The sequence below is a fragment of the Patiria miniata genome, unplaced genomic scaffold (genome assembly GCF_015706575.1).
Source record: "Patiria miniata isolate m_02_andy unplaced genomic scaffold, ASM1570657v1 HiC_scaffold_18, whole genome shotgun sequence".
NCBI lineage: Eukaryota > Metazoa > Echinodermata > Asteroidea > Valvatida > Asterinidae > Patiria > Patiria miniata.
Window position 1 is genome coordinate 9,439,030 of NW_024037056.1, and position 22,040 is coordinate 9,461,069.

General features: G+C 40.9%; 1 protein-coding gene across 1 annotated transcript; it reads right to left on the minus strand.

Moving 5' to 3' along the window:
- Positions 1-4,305: 4,305 nt before the first annotated feature.
- On the minus strand, positions 4,306-21,310 carry LOC119725101 (deleted in malignant brain tumors 1 protein-like). Its single transcript, XM_038196464.1, is given in 29 exon segments — positions 4,306-4,521; positions 5,498-5,768; positions 5,928-5,994; positions 6,152-6,317; positions 6,486-6,579; positions 7,177-7,310; positions 7,606-7,782; positions 8,329-8,519; positions 8,812-9,208; positions 9,714-9,857; positions 9,976-10,103; positions 10,237-10,338; positions 10,535-10,768; positions 11,387-11,669; positions 11,859-12,133; positions 12,333-12,674; positions 13,369-13,707; positions 13,937-14,266; positions 14,488-14,820; positions 15,374-15,712; positions 15,976-16,314; positions 16,641-16,967; positions 17,365-17,700; positions 17,799-18,125; positions 18,319-18,648; positions 18,734-19,060; positions 19,162-19,500; positions 19,601-19,924; positions 21,286-21,310. Coding segments are annotated over 29 exon segments (7,236 nt in total).
- Between the last annotated feature and the right edge of the window lie 730 nt (positions 21,311-22,040).

Here is a 22,040-nt window from a genome sequence, read left to right on the forward strand (position 1 = left end):
CTCCATGCTGTATAGGCCACTGAGTGCACCTTCTTCTTAATCAAATATTGTTCCTGGATTATAATTCGGACTTCTCGGCCCATGATATCTTCCTGGAGTATATTTGTCTCCCAATCTGCGACAATAATAACAAATAACAAACTTAAGGTTTTCGGCTCAAGTAATCTCAGTGATGACGACAGAACGACATCGTAACGACACACAAAACTCGAGGCCTCACCACCTCAATTTTATTTCACGTGTATACAGACTTCTAAGTCCAGCAATTTAAAACAGTATTATTTTACAGTTAAACTTTTTTCCCATTATTCCAATGAAAATAATTCTGTAATCTGTTATACGCCAAAATGTATTTATTTATTTATTTATTTCGTGTTATTTTACCAGGGTAGCCCCATCAGTTGTCGATGAACTGTTCTCCCTGGGGGCCCTGGATTACATAAAAACATGATATAAATGACAAAAATTACAAAGAACACAATAAAAGACAGAATGAATACATTACTAACAAAATAATCCAAGAAATTAAATCCACACCAAATTAAAACCCTAAATTACAACAGACAATGTATAACCGAAGTAATTAAAACCACATAACATTAAAACCCTAGATTAAAACAGACGATGTATAGATAAACAGATTTAAAATGAAACATTAACCCAAGTTAAAAACAAACAAACATTGTCTTGTTTAAAAATTGACTTTCGCTTTCCCTTGTCCATGTATTAAAAGGTAACTGTTCTTAAAAAAAACATATATAAAACCAACACCAATCCCCAAGAACCATAAATAAATCCCTATACACATGTAACTTTCATTTATTTATTTGCCCAGTACAGAGTTTTGAAAGACGTGAGATCATTGGCCAGTTTTACATTAGGTGCCAAGTTGTTCCAAACCTGTGTCCCAACAAAATGAAAAGATTGTTTACCTGCTCTGGTTCGAGGTCTAGGGGGACATATATTTTTTCCTACTGCATTCCTAGTCTGGTGTGAATGTACTTCTCTGGCGAGAATAAATTCATCAGAGAGGTAAGTCGGAGCACTGCCATTAACAATTGTGCACATGAGAGTACTTATGTGATAATCCCACCGGTCTTTTATGGGAACCCATTTCAATCCGACATACATCTCAACAGAAGGAGTAGTGTAGTCAACATTCAGAGCTATTCTGGCCATCTGTTTGTGTAGTCTAAGGAGACTGTTCGTCAACCGCTCCGTACATCCACTAATCCAGGCAGGACAACAGTACTCAAAATGCGGCAACACTAGAGAATTACATAAGAGTTTAATTGCGTTAGAATCCAATATCCTTTAAGGCGTCTGAGCACGGCCAATTTACTAGATATTTTACTGACAGGTTTTGCACAAGTTGTCGCCAATTAAGATTTTAATCCATCCAAATTACAAGATACTTAAAAACATTTACTTTTTCTAAAGGCATCTGATCAATATGTAACTGCATATCATCTACTCCATTCAGTTTCCGGGTTGTCCCAACTGACACACATTGTGTTTTTGAAACTTTTAAGGTGAGTTTGTTGAGTTTGAGCCAATCATTAATAAGATCCAGTTCTGAGTTCAGAATAGATTCACTGCCAGCAATGTTGTTACCGCTGTACATAACCACTGTATCATCTGCGTATAAAATGACCGAGGCCTTCGAGACAGCTAGAGGTAAGTCATTTATTTTGCTTTACAATTTCTCAAGCTAGCTTATGCACCAATATTTTACATAGATTCCACTCGGACCCAGCAGAAATTACGAATTATCAGATAGCGTTCAGCAAAATATAGCTAACCTAAATAAAGTTGCAACCCAATGTCCTTTTATTCCTTTTTTTTATTCGTAGATTCTCTCTTAATCAATTAAGCCACTGCAAAACTGTTGAAAATGCATGCATCTAGCTGTGCGTGAGAACTACTTCAAAATTTGTTAGAAACATTCGCTGAATGCGACCGCAGAATTGGCAATGGCTACCACAAAGTGTTTGGACTAAATGTGAACCACCACATACTAACCAATTTCTAACCACGGTCATACCCCCTTGATGCAAGATATGCCCTTGGCTGACTTCATGCCTAGGCTATTAATAATTAACGATACAAATAAATAAACAGACACATTCTGATGCAAAATCGTGTGTAAACGTTCTTGTTGACACGGTGTGTAAATATAACTGCCAGCCTTCATAAGATTATAAACTATTTTGGTTTTAGTAACAATGGGGACGGAATGATGTACCCAATACGAGATTATGTCCTTCATGGGCTATTCGTAGATTCCGTACTCGTGATTGAGCTTGTATTACGAACAGACTACCCATCGCCCTATTAGTATCTTCAAGTATATACCATTAGAAACCAACCAATTATTATTTTACAGTCGTGGGTAAAATGTTGTCATCACTGTAACTGTTCATTAAGTTCAATGCAAGTGCAATGTCTTGTATACTGCCGTAAAATTAAGGGCAGACCGCCATCATTCATTTAAATATGGAGCAAGCGTCTACAAATGAAAATTCAATGTTTCAAGAATACCAGACTATTATTGAAAAATCCTCATCGATTCAACCAACTCTATCCAATTGCTGGACTGCGGCGCTGACAGAGCCTTAGGTAACTGATGAGGTTTACTGCCTGGAGCTCGGAGCTTAGGAAATGCTAGGAAGTTCAAGCAAAAAGTAAAAGCTCTTACATTGGAGTAAAAGCACTAAAGGAAAATCAAATGCTTGAATCTGTATGAATTAAGGGTTTTTTTTTTTTTACTGTTCAGCATTCACTAGACATCAAGCAGCAAATGCTCCTTACTGTTGAATTGCTTGCATGCATGGACACTTTTGTGTATAAGAAATGGCACGCACATGTACATACAGTTGTTCCGTAGTTGTGGGGACATACACTCGTCTGTACGAAGTATTTTTAGGGACCGAAAATGCTGTGGGGACACCAAAAAGTCCCCATAACTCGGTCCTAATTTGCGTAACAATAAAAAAACTTCCCCATAACGCAGTGAAAGCTTACCCAGACTCGTTTCTTTATGGCACGTGTAAATCGAGGAATTTATATTGTTCCTCTTCCCTAATTGTTTATACTCTTAAAGTAATACTAACTTTTTTTGCAACAGCCTTTATTGGTTTTGTACACGTTTTCTAACCGAGGTACCCTGTCCTCGATTCATCGAAGATGTTGCACGGGTATATCTTCGATTTACACCATTAACAAACGCGTGCTTTAGTATACTCATGAGGACCTGCCCATTTCCTTCTTTTGTTCCCATTTGTTTGCACTCTAACTGTTTCTCGACAGCTCCCATACGGTTTGTACATGAAATTATCACGAGGACTAGTGCCAGGGTCCTTGGGCAGCGTCAGGCCCATTGTTATCGCACCAACCCCGTTGTCCCAAGTACTGAGGATCCTCAGTCGTAAAAGATAACCTGTACACATACTCTCAGGGTTTACACGTATAGAATACGTAACAGTCCAAATCAAGGTGATGCATGCAGTACAGTCAATAGTTAAATAGTTAATTTTGATCCTCAAATCCAGCGAAAAATGATGAAGACAAAAACTTGTTTTTGCCAGTTGCAGAATGCAGAAAGTATACCTTAATCATTCATGAGAATTTTTAAGCTCCACAGTGTTCTGTAGACGAAAAATCATATAAATATGTGTTAATTGATTATTTATTGAAATATCGAAAAACAAAAATAAAAATTGGGAAGATTGATTACCGAATAAACTGGACGATTATTAATTTCATTTTGTTCAGTCCCCAGGATGCTGTTGGATGAAGTTTCTTCTTAATCCTTCTGTGCTGTATTGAAATTTAACAGTAATACTTCACATATCGGGAACAAAATGCGAATTATCGTTTCTTCTAGTAATGAAATATATAATACAACTAAGTATTTAAATTTCGTATAAATATGATTGAAAATAAAGTATGTAATATCATTATGTAGTTAATGAACTTTTTGCATTTATTGTGAGGAATTAAAATTAATAAATGCAGCCATTTTGCGCTGAAGTATTTGCTTTATGTTTTCAAGTTAGCCCCAAACCATCATATTCAAGCAAAACGAAGTTAATACTTACAGTCTAGCAAAAGCTCGAAGTAAAAAGTAAAATACTTTCAGATTTTAGCAAATGCTTTTCAGTAAAGGCGTTTGCTTCATTTGATTGATACAGATGCAAGTCATTGCTTAAAACTTGTATAGTAAAAGCAAATGCTTGTTTTTATTCTTATGACCCAGTGAGTCATGTTCAAGGAGGACTATAGAAGCCCTCCAACCAAAAAACACTATCTTCCCGAAGTGGATAAGTCGAATTTCGTCAACCCAGAGACTGGGGAGCTAGGCGGGGCTGATTCGTTCTGCTGCTGAAGCTCGTAGGACCAGTTGGCGTGACGTTTGGGCAGACGACAGGTGTGTCCGCAGCAGATACGACCCAGGTAGGGCGCGACGATGGCCCGTACCTCCTCCCGCCGAACACAGAACATGATGAACACAATCACACCCTTTTACAAGCCAAGAAGAGGAAACAAAACAAGGCAAGGCAAGAATGATGACATTTGTCCCAGAGGGCACAAAAATCCGCTCAATTGATTAAGAATGGCTTTTTTTCAGTTAAAATCTTTTCCGTTGATGCATCTTGGTACATATACACTCAAAAAGTTCCCCCCTAAATACCTTTTTGTTCAACGTAAAAACTAGTGGGCACTTGCTCAAATTACAACTGGTAAGTACACAAATTCCTTAGCAATCCAGTCATACTCTTTGTTTGGCCCCAAAACAAATCGCATAAATTCGTACACATTATCCCTGTTTTTGGCCAAATAAAGAGCATGGCTGGATTGCTAATGAATGTCTGTACTGATTAGTCGTTATTGAGCAAGAGGTTGAGTTAGACAAAAAAGTATTGGAAGGTTTTTTTTTTTTTGGTTGAGTGTAGTTGGCCTTTGTAATCCTTCACGAAAACACTGTCCAGCCCACAAGCTACAGTGGGTCAGAGAAGTCAGTGAGTCCTTCAGCGAGGCACAAAGAAGACACTAAACTATAATACCTCACCGACCAACACAAAATATTAAACACTCGATATTCCTTTTGCTTTAGGGCTTAAAATCACCTCACTGTAGCCTACAGTATTTCAATTAAGGAATTCACTGAACATAAGTAAAAGGTACAACAAATAAAGCCATTGGCGTGCATAAATAGACATAATATGGAAGATAGTGAAATTACCAATATTGGTATAAGTTTAACAACACCCCGATTGTTAAAGTTATGTTTGTTGAGATTGTGCAGAAGGTGCATGATGTCCAGGAAATAATGTGCACAGATCCAATACAAAATTACAGTCACTGTTCGAGAAGATGTAATGGGGAAAAGTAGTGCCAGTGAGATATACATGTAGTCTTTCAAATCAAGTCAAATAATTTAAGAAAAAAGGACCCAATTAATTATGACTGGGTTTGCAAACCTACTCAAACCCACCTGCAAGGAGTTGGCCAAACAGAAGATGAGCTGGAAGGCGAAAGTCGCTCCTTCAATTGCCAGGAACCCAAAACACCAGGTCACGCCCATGAGGGCGGAGATTCCCACGGCATTCTGGAGGCGTTTGGAGATCTGCTGGGAGCGAGATGCCTCTTTGACCTTGAGGAGACTGCGCATGACCAAGATAAACGTGATGATGTTGTGGATGAGGATGAGACCAATGGGAGCAAGGAGGCTGAGGTACAGCACAAGACCAGGCTCAAGGAAGCAGCTAAAGAAATTAACGCAAACAAGAAAGATAAGGTTTTCTGATTAAGTATACAATTACACAAAAAAGACGGTTCCCATTTGGAAGGAGATAAGATGAACTCTAACCTTTCACCCTTTTGTTACCTTTGACTGTCATAATCCCACCAACAGCTGTACTTACTAGTGTTCATTCTGGTAGTGATCTGTTGCTGCTGCAAGGGTAACCGTTAGAACTATCAATGGTGATCCTGAAATAAAAGAGAGACAATTGTCATCTTTGCCAACTTTAATTTGTAATGGTTACAAGGCATCGTGACTTTGAACACAGTACACGAACTCTTTCAGGTCATAGGAATAAAAAGCTCACCACATGCACAAAGCAAAACAATTACCAAAGAAACTCACCCCAAGCGATGAGGCAAGCCTTGAGCATGTAGTGAGGCGTGTCTTCTGGGAACACCTTCACCGTACTGACGTACATGTTCCTGGCTTCAACGGCCATCCACACCATGGTGGACAGAGTCAAGTAGTGGAGTAAAGCGGCCACAAACACACAACCGCCTCCGGAGCCCTTTGAATTCAAACAGTGCGATCGCACAAAACAATTTTTAAACCTAAAGTAGATAATTCCTAATTATCGTAGTTCATTTTTTATTGCCATCTCAGTAAGGTATCTTAAGGTCTATGTGGACGCTGAAGGATACGAGCTTATTCACAGTGGAACTATACGTACCCTTGCATTGTCAACCCCTGCAAGGAATACGATGTACAACATCAACAAGGAGGCGCAGAAATGAATGAAGATCTGACGAGATTTGCCGCTTCGTAGCTTCCTTTAATACAATTTCAAGTAATTTAAATGAGCAAAACAAAATTAATTAGAAAGGAATCCAAACATGGGTGATTTCAATAATGTGTTCTGGACATACAAACTTATGTGTAGTCTAATGGTGGTATACAAATAAAATAAAATACAGGCAAATTAAAATGACTGCCTATTTGCAAAGACAGTACACTGCAAAAACTGTGTTTAGTAAGTAAACACTTTCTTGCTATCAGCTTAGAGTAAGGATGGATAGTATTTAGCCATTGAGCATTGATGTTTAGGAGTTGGACACGTAATGTTTAGCTTCTAAACATGTTTACAAAGTGATAGAAAGATTGTGTTTAACACAGTTGTTAGAGTGTAACTAGCAAACCTATTAAGTATCATTATTATGTAAGGTGCCCATTGGTTTTCATTTGTTTTTCAAAAAGCTTTTAAATTCGGCAAATTCCGAGACAGTAAAGACAATTTTTCATAGCGAAACATGATGTTGTGTTAAGAGAATTAATGATTTAGCCCATGCCTGATAGGACCAACATTTGTGCGGCAACACATGCCCGGTTCTCTGTTCTTTGATTTTGTGTGGACAAATAAAATGTTATACCTGATAGCTAGGTATATAATCAGCGTGATAGCCAGAGCTATGATTGACAGTGCAGCGCCAACCTGGCTGATGATATCAAGCGCTCGCTTAGCAGGAGTGGCATCGTTATCATCAGGTGCTTGGCCCTTCACGTCCTAGAAAAATAAAAAAGTTAAAATTAACATAAATATGTAGTTATGTTACATTGATGACAAGAATTTGAATGTTACATGCTAATCTGAGAACAGAATTAAAACTGTGTCGTTTGCATTATCTCCGTGCTTGGTAAAAAGGAGAAACAAAAGCAAAAGTAATCGCAAAAATAAGTGGAAAAAAAATCATGTCGCTATATTTAGCTTTTTGTATTGGAGGAGATAGATCTTTAATTTGGTACCAAGATTCGTAATTCCTACAACAAAGATTATAATCAAGCAATCTTTGAATACGAACTAATAAGATGGCAAAGTTGGTGGCATGACCACAGTGGCAGGACACTCTGTCATTGGTCAGTCCCGAGAGGCCACACCCATTGCTTGACCAATCACCGACGTTGTCATTCAGTTGAAAGTCCCAGAAGACGCAGTGGATGGTGGTTCTGTTCTTGTCGGTTTTATTGATTGCAGGTGCCTATTAATGGATGTGAGGAGGAAGAATGGAACATCATTTTAATAACTAGGCAAACATAGTGGTGGAAAGTATAGAAAAAAAAAACATAATGCAAATTTTTTTAAAAGATGTAATAACGGAGATGTGCCACCGACAGTTTTGATTTCAAACGCCAACTCTTTCTAGTAGGACACCCTAACCTAATCTCACCTTACATTACATCAAACAATTACCATTAACGGTTTTAGACTGATTTGATATCTGCAAAACTTGCCATAACCGTTTCCTACACTGTAAAAAATGACTCCACGCCATGCAGGTCAATCGATCATGTTAGACACACCTGAGGTTAAGCCGACCCCATGTGCTTTAAGTACACAATGTGATACATAACTGGCAACTTCCTAAAACACCTCAGGCACTAGATGTTCACTTTGTGCTGCTGCAGATACAACCTTAACTAGCCTCAGTTTCCTGTCAAGAGCCTCAAGTGTTCATGATTTTGGGACAAAAAAATGTGCTAGTGACAGGTACATGAGGTGCAGTCTGTTTTTACAGTGTACTCACCTTGAATTCGATAACCAATGGTTCAGTGAGGTTGACCAACTCAATGTTTTCCACAGTCAGGGATACGACAGACCCAGCAACCCGGAGGCTAGATCCGTTCTTCCCTTGGGAGCCTTTGATCAGAGATGACTTGAACAAGGTGTCATCAGCGTAGACAATGAAACTCGCCCGCAGCAGCTGGGAACCATTTTCTAAAAAGTATCAGTGATGTCAGAAAAAAACTGAAGACTGCACCATTTGCACCTATTTTCAAAGGCATCAGATAGCAAAGTTATATTGGAACAATTCACAAGTCAAGCCTTTCGATAAAAGTAGCAGGGGATGCAGGTGACACAGAAATGTATCAAGTAGGAAACAAAGTAAACCCAATATTTTAAAGAGCAAACTTGTTACAGCCCATATATTTTTTTTTCTTGGAGTTAACTAATCAATGCCTTTACATGTATGAATTAGATGTGTCTCTACTGAAAATTGCAATCTTACCATCGCCGGCCTGTATCAAGTCGACAATGTTAGCCGGTAACCGAATTGAAGCTATCACATCATGAGGCGCCTCACTGGCATTCACCAAGGTCGTGACCTTAGTGCCGGCAAGGCTGCCCTCTTGTGGTGAAGACTGCCCAGTCTGCTCCTGCGGAGCAGACACGAAGGTGAGTCCATTGCTAACCTGCACTGGGTCCAGACTGACCGCCTCAACGTGGATAGTGTCCTGTTGTACACTGAAGTGACCCTCTTGTCTCAGAGTCAAGGCAACCTGAGCCTCAACAGACTCAACGATGGCTGAGGAGCTGCCAACATTGACATCATGAATTTGGGAGTCAGGAGACTGTCTAGTACTCATGATGACATTTCCTACAGTCTGTATCACCAACTCAGTTACCTTTAAGCAAATTTATAAATACTCAAATTTCACTACAGTAAAACACATACTTGGTTGGTCCGCACAAGAAGATTAGTTAACCATGTTTACTGCCAACTATCTCATGGCGAATGGCTTACCTTTGGTGTGACTATTTTAACCTCTTTTAAATTCCTATTTTGATAATTTCGGAATTAAGTTTAGTGCGTCACTTTGCACATCTTCTAGTGTTCGAAATTTACTTTGGACGTTTGCTCAAGTAGAAGCAGGAAGTATGTGCCATCATTGAGGTAACAAGTTAGGCTCGTTGGAATATCTTCTACAAATGTTTTGTGAATGTTTTTACCAATTGCTGATTTCTTACCAAATGCTGGCTAACAGTCCACAGCACCAATTCAGTTACCTAAAAACAGAAAACAGTAATGCCGAATACCTAGCATGTGGGTTGTCGTTAATGGTAGCCCGTTTTCCCTTCATCTCGTCCAACACCCGATCGAACTAATTTGCAATGAATATCTGCACATACCTCCGTGTCACCAGATCCCACCTCGACAATGTTCATCAAAATGTTGGACACCACTTCCACATCTTCGGCATCCTCAGAAGACTCTGACGTCTGATTTGCCAGAAATTCGGCCACTTCAACCACGTTTCCTGTACTAACCTCAACCTAGAAACAAAAAAAAAATTTCTTGTCACTTAATTTTTAAGATAATCTGCTTCTCAATTACATAAATGTAAAAACTAAATATTGTAGATACCTTTTAAATATACAGTATACAGCTTACCTCTTCAACGTCTTCAAGATTAACCTCGTTTCTATTTTCACCACAGCTGCCAGGCTCGTGCTTCTCCCATTGGAAGTACACAGGAGGTTCAACAACTGAACAGTTCCTCACAGCTCGAGGTTGACCGGCTGATAAGGGAAATTATTGATAGCATTCATCATAAAGAAGTATTTAGGATTGAAATGCCAATGACTGTGACTGAGTAGATAATTGGAATCGAACTGAAAAAGTATAGTTTAGTGGATTGCGTAGGTTTCTTACCATTCATGGTCAAAAGAGGGCATCTCTCCATTGACTTCGCAGTCGATCCTGCTGATGTTACAGGCCACGTGAGACCTTCGTATCTTTCAGTTTCACACTGACCTGAAAACATGGAAGAATAACCTCGGCACGGGATTATGTTAAAACACCGCTGACACGGGCAATATTAATCGTTAATTTCATTTACCAAGTATGGAGTCAATTACTAGCAAACAAGTGTCTAATCAATGCCCTCAGATTCGCTTTCCTACCTAGTCTTGTAAACTTTGGTATACATTTCCCAAACAAAAGTACTTACCTACAACCGCCACAAAGAAGGAACATTCTAGAAACACGCCATAATTTGCAAACCACTGTAGATAAGTAACTTTGTGAGTTCCTATCAGATATAAAGCACCGTGATTGGCGGTAGAGGTAAAGTTAGTGGGTCCGTCCCATCCAGTCAGATCCGGTTCTATCCAGTTCACGCTGGTTCTGTTCAAGCCAGGACTGGCCAAGTTTGTCACATTTGCTGGGCAGACAATATCCACGACTTCAAAGTAAATCGAAAGTGAAAATATGTTTCAAATGAGTTATCCTTGTAGACGATGTCAAGTAGCGGCGCTACGGGGGGGGGGGGGCAGTATGGGGGCATCCCCCAAGTGTCTTTGCCCCCTCCCCCCAGCTTGCACCGAACACTTTATCTACAAGTAGATTCATTATGTTTATTTTCTCCGCTGTTAAGATTCATAAATTGTGTGCCATTGAAAGCATGACAACCTTGGTACTATGGACAAAACGCGCCACACATGCATTTATACAGCAGTAGATAGTGTGCAGCCAAAGTCTTTGTACATTTGTGATACATTTGTTATCGACCATTCTGCAGTTTGATACATTTCGCAAGTATACAAACGACTACACCTCTAAGTTGCTTTCGTGGGTTATTTTTGGACAATTAACAATGGTACGCGCGCGTACACGTACACAAGTCATGCTTGAGATTTGTTTTGTTAATGTCCCTACAAAAACAATTAAAAAGTCCTTGCCCCCCAATTGCACCCCCCCCCCCAAAAAAAAACCCGCCACTGACGGTGTCTTTCAAAAAAACTCCATTAGTTCACACATAAACACGAGTAAATGATTGTGGTTTGGCCATATTTTCACATACCTGTAACTGTAATTCTAAAATCGCAGATGTTCTCATTCCCAGACCGATCTCTAGCTGTGTACCTCATTATAGACACCCCAACCGGAAATGTACCGTGGCCAGCTTGGTAACATTCACCAGGCGGAGTTACCTGGCAGGTAAACGTCACATCTACCTCAGTATTGGAGTTGTCAGAGGTCATTGGGGGCGTCCAGCTATGAGACACCTGATTGGACGATGAGATGACGGGAATGATGACGTCATCTGGACAACCGAGGACCTCAGGGGGTTCATTATCTAGAAGGTGGCACATGAACAAAACATTTGAATCAGTGAAAATCGTGCAAACACAGCATGTTTAAGCTATACAGGTTCAAGCAACATAACATAGGATAAACCACATACAAATACTTTATTAAAAATAGACATCAAGTTCTTAAAACACCTGACTCTTTCATCAACAAAGGTAAACGGGAAGCAGCATTCCAACAATATCAATATACATGTCACATGATGCCCTGTTGTAAGAGTCATCAAAGGCGGTGTAATGCAACAAATGCAGCGACCCTGGTTAGCTCAAAATGACGTCATTGTTGGCTTCATAATTGTAATTTTGCCCAGAACCATCTAAATTGATGAGTATCGTGACCTCTCCCGAGTTGTCAGAAACAGAAGCAGCCGCGGGTAGCGAGACTGTAGCAACATTCTGGTGTGAATCAGTCTCCGCTGTCATACTCGCTGGACACGTAATGACAGGAGGCTCAGTATCTGTTGAATTAAATGCATAATGAATTGTTCGCTCTACAAAAGTAAATGCATTCAAATGTCCCCGCCCCCTCCTTCCTCTGCATTGGTCTCCCCTCCCCAAGCACTCCCTTTGTAACAAGGGCGTACTTGAGCACGGAGTACACACAGAAATTTGCTTTGATAAAGTAGCTTTATCTCATCTCACACAGCATATACATACCGAATCGAGGAAAGGTAGCATCAACATCAGTGTTGCAAGTCACTCCTGCATCGTTGGAGTGTGAACACTGTTGGTGGTTAAACCATCCGCTGTGCTCGCATTGCTCAATGCTTCCTTCGGTTCCTTTACAGGCAACGTCGACGAGGAGAATAGGTCCTGATCCTCGGCCAAAATGAGCTTTCCACCAAGCCTGTGATGCAGAAGGGTAGCCTAGCTGTCGACAGATGACGTTGGCATCTCTGATGGTCCAACCCCTGTAGCAGATTGTACCCCAGAAGCATTTGTAGTACACTTCAACTCTTCCTTCATTGGGAGTGTTGCCATTCACCAGACGGACGGAAACTGCAAACAATGGAGAAAAAGTTGTCGGGATCGATTTCCTTGCGGGACAACAACAAATACAGACACACTTAAGGAAACATCTGCCTCAGATTGATTTGTCTTCTTTCATTAAAATAGTCAGATTGTATATATATATTTTTTCAATAGCATTTTAGTAAAAATTAATGCAAACCCCCCCTCCCCCCCCCCCCCCGCTTTAACACCCAAAGAAATGATACTGGTAATACTGTCCACCTGGGTACGGTTAGAGACAGCTTGGTTAGGGTGTATTTGTACAGTATTCTGTGATATAGTGTTGATAAACGTTGAATTTGAACAGCGCCCGAATTGAAAGTATGGTACGAACCCCCCCCCCCCCCAAACCTATTAGTTTTCGGAGGCCAAGTGTCTGGAAAAACAAAACCTGCCTACATTTGAGAAATATTTGCTAATGTAACCTTTCCCCCCCCCCCCCCCCAATTCCTGGATCCGACCCTGGCCGCTCTGTTCACTATAAACTTCTCTGCCAACGAGTTCAAGACAGGACGTAGATGGGAATAAGAAGATAATTTAAAGGTGATTTGGATGTTTGAATCAGCGTTTTGTTATTTTGAATCCACTCCGATTTCACATTTCCAACTTTATTCAAGCCAGTGAAAGTTCAAAATGCATTAATGGTGAAGATCTATCTTGAATTATTTCACAATCATCTTACTTTGTTGGGAGGTTGTATTGGTATTGTGATCTCCACAGGTAACCCCCGCATCGTAACCGTGACTACATGCATTAGGCAACCATCCACTGTGATCACACTGGTCAATGTTTGATTCGGTTCCATTACAAACAACATTGCTCAGGACAACCGGTCCTGATCCTTGGCCAAAATGAGCACTCTGCCAGGCCTGTGATGCAGGAGGGAGGCCAAGCTGTCGACAGATGACGTTGGCATCTTCAATGTTCCAGCCATCATCACAGATTGTGCCCCATTGGTCTTGGTAGTACACTTCCACTGTACCCTCATAAGGGTTGCTGATATTGGCAAAACGCACCAGTACTAAAAAGAAATAAGTCAAGTGTGCTAAAAATCTCAACCAGTTTAAAATAACGAACGACTTGACGTTAAACTCATACTAGCCGCAGAATTATTCCAATTTGACATCAACATTTGTGACGCCATCGAAGCACAAAACGGTTTACTTACATGTGAATATTACATATGTCAACCTCATATAAGAGACACTATGACATAGAAAAATATTAGTAAGACAACTGAAACTTCCTACCAGGTGAAGAAGCTGTTACACTACACGTGACTCCAACATCATTATAATGAGTGTTACAATATTGACTGAACCATCCACTGTGATCACACTGATCAATGGTGGATTCGTCTCCATCACACTCAACTCTGTCAAGTAGAATTGGTCCCGATCCTTGACCAAAGTGAGCCCTACGCCAGGTCTGGGATGCAGAAGGGTAGCCTAGCTGTCGACAGATGACATTGGCGTCTTCTATGTCCCAGCCATAACTACAAATAGTTCCCCACTGACATTTGTAGTACACTTCCACTCTACCCTCGTGTGGCGTGTTCCCGTCTACAAGTCGGACTAGAACTATATCGTCGACGTTGCAAAGAAAACAATATTTTGTTGATATATTATTAGATGAACTTTGTAAGCAAATATTGTAGTATAGAATTAATCTAACTAATTGTTCTGCTATGATAGCGGATATTTTTAAATAGCAATTTCAAACTGCATCCAAACAAAACGCAGAAAATCACAGGACCAACAAAGAGAATGATAACTGGGTTTGATTTTACAAACCAACTCACCTGGCGGAGGAATTGTAGGACTGCACGTTACACCCACGAAGTCATATTTATAATAATCATCGGTAGTATCCAAAATGCTCCTGTAATTACATTGGTCAATTCTTGATTCATTTCCACTGCATGCAACATTTGTCAAGAGAGCCAAACCTCTCTGTTGTCGAAAGATGTCGTAATGCCAGGCCTGGGATGCCGACGGGTAACCAAGCTGGTGACAGATAACGTTGGCCTCTTTGATGCTCCACTGATTGCTTATGATGAAACCCCACTGACATTGATCATAAACTTCAACAATCCCTTCATGAGGAGTGTTCCCGTCCACTAAACGAACCGGAACTGGAGAAAAACAACCAATATCAATTTACTGTTTAATCTACATTACCGGTTTTAGTAACACTGAGTTGAATTCGTGTCGCGACGTATGACTAGAACGGATATTAAGCCACAAAAAAAAACAGGCATATCTCAAACACATTTCAAAACATTTATAAAACGGTATTTAGGAACATTGGTAATACCCCGGAAACAAACCTACGCATGTAATGAAGTACCCCGGAAACAAACCTACCCATGTAATAAAGTGAGGATAGGACGATACAAATACTCATCCAATCGTACCTTGTCAAAGTGAGGGTGCAATTCAAAATATGAGACATCAACTTTAAATTTGAATTAGAATTACTGGATTTCTCGGTTTTCTTAAGATATATATGATAATTACTCTAGCTTAAACTCCTACAGCTTAGTTGTTATGCACCCCAGCACAGAATCTGTAGCACTGTTGTCGCTTCAGATGGAAAACAATGCACACAAAATGCAAATGATCTAATATTTGTAGGGAAATTGGCATGAAATATGTCAGTGTTTGAGAATACACAGGCCAATTCACCCGGTGAGCCAGTTGTGATGATACGTGATTCCCCACAAGTGACTCCCACATCGTTGGCATGATTGCAGCCGTGACTGAACCATTCACTGTGTGCGCACTGGTCAATGCTTGACTCGTTGCCAATACAAGCAACATTGCTGAGGAGAATCGGTCCTGATCCTTGGCCAAAGTGAGCACCGCGCCAGGCCCGTGATACAGGAGGGAGGCCAAGCTGTCGACAGATGACGTTGGCATCTTCAATGTTCCAGCCATCATCGCAGATTGTACCCCATTGGTCCTGGAAATACACTTCCACCCTACCTTCATAAGGGTTGCTACCATCACCAAGACGCACCAAGACTATATGAGAAACAATACAAGTACAAGTACTCCGACTTCAATTTTTTTCAAATAATACATTGTCATTTGAGGAAATCACCGAAACGCTTGCTCTATTGAACTAAAACGTTATGTACCAATAATACCATGTCAAACGAAATCCTTAATGGGCCAGACTCCTCATCCCGCCCAACCAGTTGTGGCAACTCTGAGCAACAAAACAAGTTCAATTTTAACATTCCTTCCTTAAAGGTCATCTGTGTGTTTTTGATGGTTCAACTCACCAGGCACGGGTAGTATGACATTACACACCACACCAGCATCATAGTGATGATCATGGTAGTCGTAGTCATTGCCTGCATACCATCCGTTGTGGTCACATTTGTCGATACTCGACTCGTGTCCATCACATTCAACGTTTTGCAAGAGAATCGGTCCTGATCCTCGACCAAAATGTGCACGATCCAAGGCTTGCATTGCAGAGGGATAGCCGAGCTGTTGACAAATAACGTTTGCATCTTCGATGGTCCAGTCATAATCACTGACAGTACCCCAGTAGCACTGATAGTAGAGCTCCACTCTACCTTCATAAGGGGTGCTGCCATTGGCAAGGCGTACCAAAACTTCAAAATATTAAAACCAAAGTCAAAGTTTGGAGTTAAAAATAGAAGCTAAAAATTCGATTCGATTTTTCATTAAAACGTGTTAGGAACGTCGTGTTTTAGGGATGATTTTTCATATATGGCGTGTGAAATAAACAGCCCTTCTTCCTGCTATCCAAAAGGGTATCCCATTACATTCACACCACCTACTTGTTCAAAAACTACTGTTGGTGTGATCGACTTCAACTTCGTTCTGATTTAGTACAGTTTATAAAAGACCGAAACATGAGAAGTACGCATTGACAAACACTCAAGAGGAATGTTTGGAGATTATCTCGTCAACCTACCAGGTGACGGAATGGTAACATCACACGTCACTCCGACATCATAGTAATGACTACAGTAATGAGTGTTCCAGCCTCTATGGTCACACTTATCAATGTTTGATTCATGTCCATCACATTCAACATTGCCCAGGAGAATCGGTCCTGATCCTTGACCAAAGTGAGCATACTGCCAGGCCTGGGATGCAGAAGGGTAGCCGAGCTGTCGACAGACGACGTTGGACTCCTTTAGCCTCCAATTGTCACCGCAGACACTACCCCATTGGCCTCTGTAGTACACCTCAACTGTACCCTCATTAGGTGTGTCCCCATTGATCAGACGAACAGATACTGTCATTTAATAATGAAATGATACAGCTTGTTTGTTGTTGTTTTTGTGTGTGTAGAAAATGGCATAATTATAAGCACAAAGTAGACAGTGATGACAACCATTATGAAACAAATCAAATAAAGAAATTCAGTTAATCGTTACTTCAGATAATGCATATGAATTGGCTTTTGACTAGCGCCAAGAACAAAAAATGTCAAAACCATGCACAACTTTACCCGAAAGTAATGAGGCTGGATTTGTTCAAATATTACAGCGCCAGTTCTCTACTCCAGAGATTGAGGCTCGATTCCCGAATCAAAGTGCTTATCTTGTACTTGTACATTCAAAACAGATAACAATTGAAGTCAGGTAAGCCTGCTCATCCTTGTCATTGATAATAAGTATAATTAAACTAACCTGGTGGAGGTAATTCCAAGTCACAGGTTACACCAGCGTCTGTATAATGATTGCAGCCCGAGTTAACATACCACCCACTGTGGTGACACTGGTCAATGCTTGATTCATTGCCTTGACACGCAACATGGTTCAGGAGAATTAGAATCGGTCCTGATTCTTGGCCAAAGTGAGCACTGTACCAGGCTTTGGATGCAGAAGGGTAGCCGAGCTGTCGACAGACGACGTTGGCGTCTCTGATGCTCCAGTCACTCTGGCAAATTGTACCCCACTGGCATTTGTAGTAGACTTCCACTCGACCTTCATTAGGTGCGCCCCCATTCACAAGCCGTACTGGAACTAGAAAAGGGTTTCGATCAGTTTAGACAACTACATTTAAATCCTGTCATTTTCCGCTAACGCTGGTAAGTTGGTCATTGAAGAAAGAATCTACTCACCTGTTGACGGGGTAAAGAATTCGCAAGTCAGTCCAACATCCTGGCTATGATCACAGTTATTGTTTAACCATCCGCTATAATCACACTGGTCGATGCTCGATTCGGTGTCATTGCAAGCAACACCATCCAAGAGAATGAATCCTGCTCCTTCTCCAAAATATGCACCCATGTGAATCATTGATGCAGAAGGATAGCCGAGCTGTCGACAGATGACGTTTGCTTCTTCGATGCCCCATCCGTTACTGCAGATCGTACCCCACTGATTTTGGAAGTATACTTCCACTCTGCCCTCATACGGGGTGGTTCCGTTGGCAAGACGAGCTGAAGCTGAAAGAGAGGGATTATTCGACGCCGGCGTAACAACTAGTTATACATGTATGACAACTTATTCATTCCCCTCCTATTTAGTCTTTTTGTACTGAGTGTAACATAAAAAAATAACGTCACTTTGCTTTGTTTAAATATTTCGACACTTTTTGACACTGTCATTCCTCAGCAAAGTGTTATGGTATAAACTCACCGGAACTGCTAGCGCCACTACAGGTCACTCCGACGTCTTGCCTATGATAACAGACATTATAATACCATCCTATATGATCACACTTCTCGATGCGTGATTCAGTTCCATCACATACAACATTGGCAAGTAGAATCGGTCCTGATCCCTGGCCAAAGTGAGCATTCCGCCAGACCTGGGAGGCAGAGGTGTAGCCGAGCTGTCGACAGATGATATGGGCATTTTCGATGGTCCAGACATTTGAAGAGTCACAGATTGTTCCCCAGTTGCAATCATAGTAGAGCTCCACTCTTCCCTCATTCGGGGTGTTACCACCAACAAGGCGCACTGGAACTGAAAAGTAGAAAACAAATGAGATAGGTAAGTAAAGATTGCACAGACACTAATACTATTTGCATAGACACTTACTTTAATTTACCTGGAGAGGGAACTGTACCATCGCATGTCACTCCAACATCAGAAAAATGGGAACAACTACGAGTGAACCATCGACTGTGGCCACACTGGTCAATGCTGGATTCATCCCCAGCACAATTCACATTGTCTAGCAAAATCGGCCCTGTTCCTGGACCAAAGTGAGCGCTGTACCAGGCCCGGGATGCAGAAGGGTAGCCAAGCTGTCGACAGATAACGTTGGCGTCTTTAATACTCCAACCACTATGGCAGATTGTACCCCAGTTGCATCGGTAGTACAGTTCTACTCTTCCCTCGTTGGGTGCGTGGCCATCCATAAGACGCACTTGAACTGTAAAGTAAAAAAAAGGATGCTTTAATTTACAAATATATGAATATCAACCTTTTTGCTGGTACAATGTTAATAAGTGAATACAAGCCACATAACATTACCAGGTGAAGAGACAGTGGTATTTAGAGTTTCTCCACAAGTCACTCCAGCATCATCCGCGTGACTACAGCTATGACTAAACCACCCACTGTGGTCACATAGGTTTATGTTTGATTCGGTGCCATTGCAAGCAACATTACTGAGAAGAATCGGTCCTGATCCTTCACCAAAGTGACTACCCTGCCAGGCCCGGGATGCAGGAGGGTAGCCGAGTTGTCGGCAGATGACGCTGGCCTCCTCAATGCTCCAGCCATCATCACAGATTGTACCCCACTGACCATCGTGGTGTATTTCTACTTGTCCTTCAAATGGGGTGTTGCCATTTGTGAGACGAACTGAAACTGAGAAAAAAGGTTTGATGCAATATGACTTGTATTTGTGGGATTGAAAGAATTTTGATACAACCTACCGATGAAACATTTATGGAAACGATCAACTCACCTGGATTGGAAAATGTAACGTTACATGTTACTCCAACATCATAGCTATGAGACCAACAACCATAACTGTACCATCCATCATGATCGCATTGTTCAATGCTTGATTCACTGCCACGGCATCTGACGTTGGCCAGGAGTATTGGTCCTGATCCTGGACCAAAGTGAGCATGCCGCCAGGCGTCAGTTGCAGAAGGGTAGCCGAGCTGTCGACAGATGACGTTGGCCTCTTCAATACGCCAGTAATATTTACAGATCGTTCCCCAATTACAGCGGTAGTATATTTCTACTCTCCCCTCGTGCGGTGCGTTCCCACCAACCAGACGGACTATCGAAGCAAAGAATCACAACGTGTAGGATAGTAGATGTGTTTATAGTCAAGTGATCTAGCTATGATCTAAATGTTCAATCAATACAAGAACTTTTGAAACTGTGTCAATAAGCCGATTATTACTTTAGATTGGCATAACCACTCATAATGTTTAATTTTACTTTACCTGAAGGGTTAATGAAGTGGATTTTTTTCGGGAACATATTTTGTGCAACTTTCTACTCCTCTGAAATGTATGCAAACATATGTGACATCCCTTTTGGTTAATTTCATTAAAAAGAGCGCTTCTCTAGACATTTCCAATAGGTGAAGAGGCTAGATCGAGCTAACTCTGAAGTGCAATGTAATACCGCAGTACCATTTAAAGAGGTTGTGAAATGCTCGAAAACATTTCCGTCATTTTTTGGGTATATGTAGCCTAAGGTGTGATGAAATAAAAACGACTATTGTTTCTGTCATGAAATGAGTACAAAAGGTACTTTTGAGAGCTATTTTTCAGGTCCTGTTTCGACCCGAACGTGCAATTTGTTTAAAAGTCGTCGTTGCGGGCAGCAAACAAAACACAGTAAATCGTGAAGTAATAAACAGGACTCGTTTATGCTACTCTGCATCGGGAGTCCTGCTTATTACGTCACGATTTACTGTGTTTTGTTTGCTGCCCGCAACGACGACTTTTACACAAATTGCACGTTCGGGTCGAAACAGGCATGACAGGACTTGAAAAACAGCTCTCAAAAGTACCTTTTGTACTCATTTTATGACAGAAACAATATTCTTTTTTATTTCATCACACCTTAGGCTACATATACCCAAAAAATGACGGAAATGTTTTCGAGCATTCCACAACCTCTTTAAAGTATGAGTACTTGTTGGTGATGTGGAATACCTGGAAAGACCGTGTCGGATTCACAAGTTACCCCAACATCATTGCTATGACGGCACTCATGGTTTATCCATCCTGTGTGATCACATTGATCAATACTAGATTCATGTCCGTCACACTGCATATTGGCCAGAAAAATAGGTCCTGATGCTTGGCCAAAACGTGCATGACGCCAGACCTTGGATGCAGAAGGGTAGCCGAGCTGTCGACAAATGACGTTGGCTTCTCGGAGGCTCCATCTGTTATCACAGATTGTCCCCCATTGGTTTTGGTAGAAGATTTCCACTCTGCCTTCATTGGGTGTGTTCCCATTTACCAAACGCACATGAAATGCTGATAAATATATGTAAAATAGATGTTAATGTTGAGCATGCATGGACTTAGTTTTTGTAAGGGGGGATGAGGAGGATATTATTCCCCCCGGCCTCTGCCCTCCTCACATTTTGACCAAACTGGATGGTGCATTGGGTCATACCCTCCCTCCTCTCCTCCAGCCCCATTTTAGTGGTGAGATATAAAAGTTATGAGAATCGTTATAAGGGATCAACGCGTAACTTTTTAGTTACAACTGTGTCATGAACAGCAACGTGTCACGCGGTGTCCACCCCACCCCTGCCCTTTCGAACTTTCCCCGGCCACGCAATTCTAGAATTGTGCCGTAAAGTGTGGTCATCCCCATCTCCCATGCACTCACCAACACGGATTTACTCCACTGAGTTTGAGTTATAACAACACCAAAAATGTAAGATAAAGTCGTCATATCTGGTGGATCCCTTTGCAGATTTGACGGATTTGCTAATTTTTTATACAAAGCAATCAGTCTAAAATGGCTGTTCATGCTGTATCATTTCCAAAGAATGAAGATTAATTCCATATGACTGAACTTGGGAAAAGACGATTTAAAGTGAGATTTATTTACCGATTAAACCGGGTTTTCACACAAGTTTCCACTATAGACAGATAATTTTACCCAAATATTTCAATTTATAATTAGAGTGATTTTCTAGTCTCTGTAGTTTCACTCGATCTTTTTTTAATATTACAGCTAGTGCACCTCAATTTGAAAGCTCGGTCCATTGTGTCGTCTCGGGGTTTCTATTGCTCTCATTTTTGCTCTCAATTTGAAGACGCAGGACTGATTTTTAGTGCACATCTGTTTATACACCGACAAATTGTATTTTTATCTGCTGAAATCACACAAAAAAACAATTATATGAGTGTTGCCAACAA